The sequence below is a fragment of the Oratosquilla oratoria genome, chromosome 12 (assembly GCF_046742065.1).
Source record: "Oratosquilla oratoria isolate Oo_2021 chromosome 12, ASM4674206v1, whole genome shotgun sequence".
Lineage (NCBI taxonomy): Eukaryota > Metazoa > Arthropoda > Malacostraca > Stomatopoda > Squillidae > Oratosquilla > Oratosquilla oratoria.
The window spans coordinates 57,616,007-57,626,332 of record NC_134788.1 but is presented as its reverse complement, the minus strand read 5'-3'; the positions used below and the strand labels follow the sequence as shown (position 1 = coordinate 57,626,332).

General features: G+C 37.0%; 1 protein-coding gene across 1 annotated transcript; it reads left to right on the top strand.

Annotated features, from left to right (window-relative positions):
* Positions 1-6,039: 6,039 nt before the first annotated feature.
* On the top strand, positions 6,040-6,903 carry LOC143030422 (E3 SUMO-protein ligase KIAA1586-like). The gene has a single exon (XM_076193569.1). The coding sequence runs from the start codon at positions 6,040-6,042 to the stop codon at positions 6,901-6,903; it is 864 nt and encodes a 287-aa protein (XP_076049684.1).
* Positions 6,904-10,326: the final 3,423 nt, after the last annotated feature.

The following is a 10,326-nucleotide window of genomic DNA, read 5'->3' as shown; positions in this document are numbered from 1 at the left end:
TACACCCTCTGGGGTTACCGACCCGCATGCCCTTTTGCCTCCCTCCCACCCCCATCGGGGGTGCCCGTCCCCGTTCGCGCTACATTCACACCACATAAACTTTTTTCTAAAATCCTTGCGATCTGTTCGCTTGTACCTTGCTTGTGTAGCGAGTTTAGTATTGCTATTCGTTCTACAATGCCAAAAACCTTCTCGTAATCTACACAAGCTAAACAGAGAGGTATGCTGTATTCTGTCGTTTTCTCGATTAGTTGGTTCATCGCCGGCAAATGGTCTAGAGTTGGATATCCACTCCTAAAGCCTACCTGTTCTCTCGGTTGATTTCCATCTAAAACCTGACTTAGTCTATTTGTAAGGATTTTGGAGAATACTTTATATACATTTGATAGCAAGCTAATCGGTCGATAGTTACTAAGATCCTTCAGGTCTCTCTTTTTATGAAGCAAAATCACTATGGCATTGCACCACGATTCAGGAACACTTTCTTGACGTAAGCACAGGGAGTACAACTGAGCTAACATAATATGAGCAGAGGAGGGGGGTGGGGGGGGTGCCTGAGCACCTGCCCCTTTGCCCTATTCCCCAAAAATGCCCTTCGCAAAAATATATATTAAAAAAAAAAAAAAATGAATGAAAAATGATTTCTCACAGGCTTTTTCCATTTTCTTACCATTCAGAAATTATAATTTGGAAAATGGTGTTGCACCCTACCGAATAGTTGCCAAATACGAATAATACAAAAGAGTGAAGTGCCCAATTTCCTCCCCAGAGCACCTGCCCCTTACAATGTCTGTGCACATTACTGGTTCTTAGAGCTTCAAATCTGTTTCAATTTCTAACTGAAATTTCTTATTATTATCCTTAACCTTTGCAAGGCTCATTTTCTTTCTTAAAACTAGTTTATTTCTCTCTCCTATGAAATTGAATTTGGCTGCGCATCCTACTATTCTATGGTCACTTCCTATGTTGACTTTATTTATGACAGTAACATTGCTAACGCTCCTGATTTCATCTCCTAATATGAAGTCTACTTCGTTCCTTGTTGTTCCATTTGGACTTCTCTAGGTCCATTTACGACCTACACATTTTTGGAAGAAAGTTTTTATTATCATCATGTTGTAGCTATCTGCAAAATTGATTAACATCTCGCTTCTGTCATTTCTTTCAACTACTCCAAATTTCTCAATCCACGACTCATCTCACATCTTCCCCACTTTAGCATTAAAGTAATCTATTACCAACGTGTACTTACTTTTTTTTTATCCATTACCTGACTTAAATAATTATAGGAGGATTCAATTTCATCGTCTGAACTCTGTGAAGTTGGTGCATAAACTTCAATTATTTTTAGTGTACCTTTTACACAGCCTAATTGAAATCCAAGCTCACCTGTCTGATAGACTACTGAACTTGACTACATTACCAGCAACCTCTCGGTTTGTCAAAAATCCTACTCCACTAGATCTTTCTTTGTCCTTACCTCTATAGTAGAACAGGTGGTGACCCTTTTGTAATTGTATCAACTTTTCTTCCGTTCTTCGGACTTCCCTCAGTCCTACGATGTCCAACTTGATGCTGTTCAGTTCTTCTATTAAACTCTCCAGTCTGTGGTCTTCTGAGAGAGTTCTTACTTTGTAAGTATAGATCTTCATTTTCTTCATGCTGTTTAATGCCCAAGACTTGGATCTGCTTGGACAGTGCTTACTCACATTCGGTGGCACACTGTCCGTAAGCACACGAGGCAATACGGTTGGACCTTTAGGAAACAATGATCCAACAGGAATGGCCAGTTTTGTTTTGGTTGTACCATTCATGGTTGCTATGAACGGGTTTGGGTAGTAATCTCACCTCCCCGCCAACTGGTTTCTGGTAAGATATTTCTCTGGTGTCACCTTATTTATTATATTCGGTGAAGCCCTATATCTATGGGCTACCCAATGGTCCACGCCGTCATTATGACGGTACCCCATATATATATAAGGAATTTCCCTGTTCACCATCAGGGATGTGCAAGTTAGCAGCGGGTCCTACGACTGTGTGTGTGATGTGCTCTTTGTCTGGTCTTTCTTACAAAACCTGTTCGATATGGATGACCCTGGAGAGATTTCCTCTCTATCGACATAGCTTTTGTAGTCATTAAGATTCTCAAGCCTATCCACCACATTAGGGTGTCAACTCTTGGATATGAGGGCGTAAATTATTTGTTCTTATTTCCTTGTATGGAAAATCAATTGTGTTTTCTATTGGAGAATGGTTGTGTATGGATGATGCTGTGATGCATGGGAGTGGGTGGGGGATGGGGGTGAGGGAGTATGTGTGAACGATATTTTGACATAGTCTGGTTTGACTTATCCTTGTTTTCTTTTTCTGCATAAGGGGACGGAGATGGGGGTCGCCTATTAAATGAAGCGGCCTTACTGTGGATGTTCTGTCCTGCTGCATTGCTTCTGATTCAAGGCAGTGGGCGATATGCAGAGATGACCCATCATCCAGGAGCCAAGAAAAGAGGGAGATGTTGTGAATGGGAGTGGAGTATGTGGGGACTTTGACTATCTCCCTTGTAAGAGGGAAAAAGCCCTTGATATATGTGTGCAAACGCAGCAAAAGGTTACGTCTTAATTGTTTTACAGGCCGATTGTATTTATTCATAGCCTAATGAATTAATTAGAGGTAATGATCTATCAAGCATTATATATATGTATATATATATATATATATATATATATATATATATATATATATATATATATATATATATATATATATATAAATTCGAAGCACCCAAGTCATATCACATTTGACCACTGTCACACTCCAAACTTCATCATAGTTCTTAACAGTAGTGGGATTCAGCCGGTTCTTACCTATTCGCTAGAACCGGCTCACGCAAATTTGTCAGTTCGGCGAACCGGCTAACTGGCGAACCGACTAGTTGCTCAGCTGGTCAGTGGTCTTCTGCATCTCATCCGATAAGTACCGGGACGGTATGTTTCGTAACTTTCGTTAGTGATTTATTGCATAGTTTATTTACACAAGTGGTTACCAGTTTTTTTCATGTATATAGTGCTTGGTTTCTCTGTATATTTGTGTTATTAAACTACATTTTATTATAATTATGGACATACATACATACACGCACTCTCATACACACTCCTTAGGCCTACCCACACAAACATGTTTGTTTATAAATAACACAAATGCATTGTACACATGCACACACATACTCATGTACATGTACACATATGCACACGTGTAAGCACATACATAGCCTACACATGCACACACTACCCCCACACAAACATGCGTCCGTAAAAAAATAAATACACCTGCACTAGGTTGCCCAAATCGAATTTTTTGATCACGAGACTAACTATTTTTTTTTTCCACCTGACAATTTTTCAGGTTTTTCGTATGTAAATATTTGAATATTTTTTACGTTTGGCAGCCAGAGATGCATTTTAAATATAATATTGTTAGTTTTCCATATTTCTAGTTAGAATATTTAATTGATAACAATAATATAAAGAAAATGTGGCTAAGATGTGGTTGCAAATTAGTGTCAGATGGAAATACACCGACTATAACAATAAATGTAAAGCTAGGGGTTTAGGGTGAGTGGTAGCTAAGTTAAAGATTTTCACATATTTCTAACAATTTAGAAATGTTTTTATATCTTATATATTTGTTAAAAGCAATCATCATTTGTTGAAATCAATCATCTAAAAACAAGGCTATAGCCTTGTTTTTAGATGATTGATAGGCCTAAGGGAAGCTGGACTATTCTCAACTGAAGGTTTGGCTAAAGTTAAAATTTTTCTCACAATATAGAAAGGTATTTATAGTCTAGATATTGATATCATATGTTTATACTATAGTTTTTAGGGCTTATAGCCATGATAATGAAGCTGGGCTATTCTCAGATGAAGGACCAAGTCTAGGACTAATTTAATGGAATTCTTCATTGCAAGATTATCTCAATAAAATGGTCAATTTTGGCACCCTGACTTGCACTTATATAAAACATACACATTAACCCATTCAACTCCGATGACAAGATGTCTTGTCATTTGGTCAAATAAAACAAAAAATCATAAAACACCAAAATGTTTGATCAAACACCAGAAAAATATGACGTCAGTCCTCGCTTCGCTCGCAGCGAAGCGAGGACTGACGTCATATTTTTCTGGTGTTTGATCAAACATTTTGGTGTTTTATGATTTTTTGTTTTATTTGACCAAATGACAAGACATCTTGTCATCGGAGTTGAATGGGTTAATACATATATGCATACATACGCACTATATACAGACACACATACACACAAACATATGTCAGCATGTAACAGACACTTGCACACACACAATCATAAAGTACGTACAGTTAAAGGTCAATAAATTTTACTAGAGCTGCTGCCTTTCCTATCTTTTCATTCTTCTCTTCAGGATACGAAGCACATTGATTACACCTCCTATCTCTTCTCTATTTTTCAATCAACTGCTTTTGTATTTTGGAACTCCCTTATAACAGGGTAGCCTAAGTATTAAATATATTCGTGCACAATTCATGCTACTTCCTTCTGATTATGAAATTTATTCTGGAAAAAGCTTTTGAAGAAAATCTTATTTTACATTGTTCATTAAAAATATTGTAGCAATCCTAATTTCTAATGTTAGTAAAGCAGTTTTTCTTTTTGTTTATACTTTTAGGTCTTTAGCCCTTAAAATGAAGAGACAACAAAATATACTAAAGTTCATGCATAAAATCCCAAGAATTGAAAGTTCAGTGGAAGAAGCTACTGAGAATGCAACAGTTATACCTCCATCTTTGATGAATAATACTGGTGCAACGTCTGTACTATAGCTACTGTGTCACCTTCAGATCAGTCAGATGCCGCTTCATCTCTGCCAGACTGCTGGAGTGCGATGCAATACGAGGATTTTCAAAAAAAAGTATGATGGATTGATTTCTCGTAGCAAGAAACTTGGTTGTGATCACTGTGCCAAATTTGATTCTCTATACATAAAAGGAATTCGATTTTCAGTTGAATGGGGAAGCTGCAGTGTCGAAGCCTCAGGAAAGAATTAAACCATTTTTCAGCAAGCATCTCGACTCAGGAAAAAAAACGAAGGAGCATTTTTCATCAAAGGCACATAGTGTCTGTGTAAAGCAACAAGAGGATCATGCATATGATGCAATTACGAAAAGCATTGATAAAATGAATGAGAGATATATTGCCTCTACATGCAGAGTTTTCAGTACAGTCTACAGTTTGGCAAAAAGATGCAGGCCATTTTCTGATGTTGAAGATGAGATTGAGCTTCAAATAAGAAATGGAGTTGACAGGGGTGCTGGACTTCATTCTCGCAAAACTGCTGTGAAAATAGTTGATCACATTGCAAAGGATATAAAGAAATATTTACCAAAATCATTGAACAAAACTTGAAAATTTGTGTCATCGTGGATGAAGCTTCAACCATATCTAATAAACCAGTTGTTATAATTTTTTTGAAGATTGAAGATTGTGATCTATCACCAACAATTTTCTTTGATATGGTTGAATTGGAAGGACAAGGAGTAATACAAATATACATGTCGCTGTTAAAGAGTTTGCACGATGGTGGGTTTGATAATGAATATTTGAGAAATAGATTGATTGCTTTCTCTTCAGTTGGGGCAAGTGTAATGCTTGGCCGCAATTCTGGGGTAGGCATTAGACTTAGAAATGATTATCCTAACATTGTACTTTGGCATTGCTTAACTCATCCTTTGCAACTTATTTTGGACGATTCTGTCAATGACATAAAACAAGTGAACCATTTCAATATATTCATGGATAAAATCTACACAATTTTTCAGCAACCAAACAAAAACCAAATGCAACTCTTTAAAATTTCAGAAGAGCTTGGGCAACAAATTCTGAAGATAGGTAGAGTTCTAGGACCAAGGTGGGCTGCTTGCAGTCTAAGACTTGCGCTTGCTGTGTGGCGTGCTTATCCAGCATTGTACAAATATTTTTCTAGTGAAGCAAAACATTCAGGGATGGCTGCACGTCTTTGCAACAAGCATTTCTTAGAGGATTTGGCACTAATGATAGATATACTTCAAGAAATTTCCTTGCTTTCTAATGCTCTTCAAGCCAGAAGTTTAACATTGAAAAAAGCTGAACAGCTAATAAAAAGGACCATTAAGGCATTTGAAATGCTTAAAGAAAACAAAGGAACCTATGAAACGAAAATCGATGTCAGAGCTACTTCAGATGCTTTTAAGGATATTCATTTTGTTGAAAATAACAAAGTCATTAACCTTCCTCGTCAAAAACTACTTGAAACAGTAATAGAAAATATGAAAAAAAGGGTGATGAGCTGTGACAGTTTAACATCAAAGAACAATGAACTAGATGATAAAATTCATGATCTGATTAATTTTCTTGAGCCCAATTCGTGGAATATTGAGGAAGTAGTTGTACCTTGGAGAGCTGCAGAAGAAAACCTGAAGGAATTTGATAAAGTTTTTCATCATGAAATCAGTATCAATGATTTTCGGGACTACGTGGAAAATGTCTCGCAAAATTCTAGCAACCCAGCGAAGGCTGAGGTTCCTCAAAGTGTACAGAAAGTTAAAAATATCATCAATGCTATTGCTGTCAGTTCTGCAGAGGCTGAACGAGGTTTTTCAAGAATGAATATCATATATTCAGATAAAAGGAGTCGTCTTACTGTTGAAAATGTAGCTAATCTTATGATAATTAATCTGACTGGTCTCCCGTTTAGCTCATGGGAGCCCACTCCTTCGGTCAAGACATGGCTTAGAAGAAACCACTCGGCTGATGACAACAGGATAAAGAAAAAGAAAGATAAAGACATTGATGATAACCAGGTCGCCATTTGGAAATATTTAAAGTAAAATATTCCAAAATATATGTTAAGAGATTCCAGTAGAGATTTTGTTTTATATTTTTTCTTTGATGAATATTTGGTTTATTTTATCTTTTATAGAATTACAGCATTTAATGCCAAATAATAGATATATAATAAAACATTTTTATTATTACCTTTTGAAAATATACATAATCATAAAATCTATAAGCAACAATACATATATGATTTATAAAAAAAAAGTAATGACAACTGAAAAAAAAAACATTCAAGCATGTGTATTCAGGATGCTGGTACATAGAGATATACCTTCAGGTTTTTACGTTAATTATTTATATAGGACAGTAATATAAACATCCTCAACATCATCATAATAATGCTTGTCTAACCATTATTTCGAAATGTTATTTGGAAAAAAACTAAAATGGGATCAGTTTATTTGCTGGCAAATTTGACTTATTTTTTTCCTTTTTTTTTTGTAACACAACCGGCTGACGAAAAATTTGAATCCCACTACTGGTTCTTAACTCTTCTTAAACTTTTCTTCGCATTCATTCTTATCCTCTACCCACGTTGATTTTTTTCTGTCATATTTGAGATGGTGCCAATATGAATGGATCGTATTTATATGGAAAAAACAGATATAACTAATATTAATGACTAATGAGACTGAGTAATTTCTTAAAGACGCAATAGATGATGAAATCAATTAAAACTAATTAAATAAATTCAATTGAAGTTTCAATTTTACAGCCTTCGTTGTCCTTGCAAGTTTGATATGTAGTGTTCATAAGGAAGATGCATATTTTAGGCGAAAATGTGTTCTTGGCAACTATAAACTTCAATCAGTTTGATTGGAAACACTTTGAGGAATTTCGTGGTTGTTATTCATGCAGTTTCAGTTTGGTTGGTTGTGGGTTTGTTTGTGATTTTGTACATGCTGAGGTTTTTCAACTTGCTGTTTCAGTCTTGTAAATCGTTTTCCCCACATGGAGATGATTTCACTTCATGTATCTGTTTTTATATTGTGGTGCTGCTATTGATATATGGGCATTTTTATGCATAATTATACAAAAAACTATATGTACTTTCCACTGTTCTTGTTTCGTTGTGAAGCACATGCTTTTTCTTAATTTCACAGCTCCACTAATAACTATACAGGCTCTTGTTTCTTAAGGATGTTTTCTATTCGTTTAGTGGTTATTGTTCGCAGCACATTAGCGCAGGGGGGCCCGCTCAGTTTCGAGTACAATATTGGATTTTAAACGAATGCAGCGACCCTATCAAGATGACACAGTTACTATACTATAAATGTTATTCGATAATAATGTTTTATTTGATAATAATGTTTTATGTGAATTTTGTGTTAAAAGACAAAGAGGAAAGATAGAAATGTTAAAGAAGAAATATCAATCTCTTCTTAGAGAATTAGAATCAATGTAAAATTAATAAGCTTATCATATTTTTGTAACAAAAGTCATCAAAAGGATGGAATATTTATACAAATATTCAACCTAAGCTAACCTAACCGAACCTAATTCAGTTAAAACCTAACCTAAAGTGAACCTAACCTACCTGATGTATTTCCCAATGGTGACAATTGACGAATGAGTCACGAAGTCTATAAGTGGTCCGAATCAGCCATTGCTAGCGAGGGCTGAATGAACCACGAAAATGAACACAATTTCTGATTGTTAGTGTGTTATGTATAGGGCCTATAGTACTTAAAAAAAATTGTCCCACCCCCATTTTTAATCATGCGATCTATTTTTCTGTATAGGTCATGGATCACTTCCTAATTCCCCACAAGAGGCAACAAGTTAATGACGACAATCAAGAACCATGTACTGTACTTCTAGTTCTACTGAAAAGTTGGAAGAGAAGGTGGATGATGACAGTACCCAGAAAAACACAAGACGTCCTCCAGGGCCAAACAACATCAGCCTGCTGCCAGATAGTGGGCCTACCTGTCCTGATTTGAAGAAATATCCTTCACACATGCAAGGTGGTCAGACAAGATCATTCAATAAAAGATGGCACCAACAATATTCTTGGCTTGAATATTCCGTGGTCAAAGATGTAACTTACTGTTTTGCGTGTCGTCATTTTACAACTTCCCATCTTGGTCGAGCTGAACAATCATTCACCCACAACGGATTCAAGAATTGTAAGAAGGCAACCATGTCTCTGAAGGCTCATGATACTTCAGCTTGTCATAAATTTGCGATGCAAGCTTGGGGAAAATTCAAATTGCAGAAAGTTACAGGGGCAACAATTTATCAAGCCATTGATGCCGGGTATGCCAAGACAGTGGTGGATAATCGGCGGTACATTAAAGCAGTTATTGATGTACTTCTCTATACAGCATGTCAAAATGTTGCCCAGAGAGGGCACAGAGAAGGGGATGAATCCGACAATCGAAGAAACTTTTTGGAATTACTTAATGTGCTAACCAAGTATGATCATACAGTCACAAAAAAAGTTAACGGTCCGGGGAATGCAAAATATACTCACCACGATATACAGAATGAATTATTTGAAATAATGGCAGGTATAATTAGAAAGGAGATAAGTGATGAGGTGAAACAAGCCGTGCACTTTGCCATCATGGTGGACGAAACGAAGGATATAGCGAAGAAAGAGCAGATCTCTATTGCTGTGAGGTATCTCCATGAAACTTCATGAAGAATTCTTGGATTTCACACCAGCTGAAGGCCTTGATGCAGAATCATTACTCCACAAGATAACAGAAACTTTAGCCAAATGTAAAATTGACCACAATACCTGTGTCGGTCAGTGCTATGATGGAGCGGGAGTTATGTCGGGTTGCACCAATGGGGTCCAAGAAAGATTCAGAAGAGATGTTTCACAGGCTGTATACATCCACTGCTATGCTCATTGGTTAAACCTCGTTTTAGTTGACTGTGTAAACGATATAAGGTCAATCTCTGAGTTTTTCGTCACGATCCAATCACTGTACAATTGTTTCTCCTCGTCGGTGGTGTATCAGGAACTTCTAAAATTCCAAAAGGAGCTGAACCCTGAAAGACCACATGTAGAACTCAAACGGTTATCGGACACCAGATGGGCATGCCAACACTTAGCCTGCCAAGCTGTTAAGAGGACCTTGCCTGGCATCGTTGCAACCCTAAAACATTTAATGGAAGGGGGAAATGTGGATCACCATTTTGTGACGAATCTGGTGTTCATGGAGAGTTTGCTGCTTTTGACGAAAACCTTGTCAAATCAACTCCAGTCCCCCGATCTCCAGCTTGCCTCAGCAGTTGATTTGGTTGAAGCAGTGATGTCTAGTCTCACAGAGATGAGAAACGAAGAGAGCTGGGAGCAACTACGAAATCATGCTGAAGAATTGTGCCAGACTGTAGGGATTCGCAGACAACTTGCACGTCAGAGGCAAAGGGCAGCCCCACGATACTTGGATGAGTTTGTC

Bases quoted from the DNA above. Each gene is read 5' to 3' on its own strand.
- LOC143030422 (XM_076193569.1), top strand. From the start codon at position 6,040: ATGGCTGCACGTCTTTGCAACAAGCATTTCTTAGAGGATTTGGCACTA.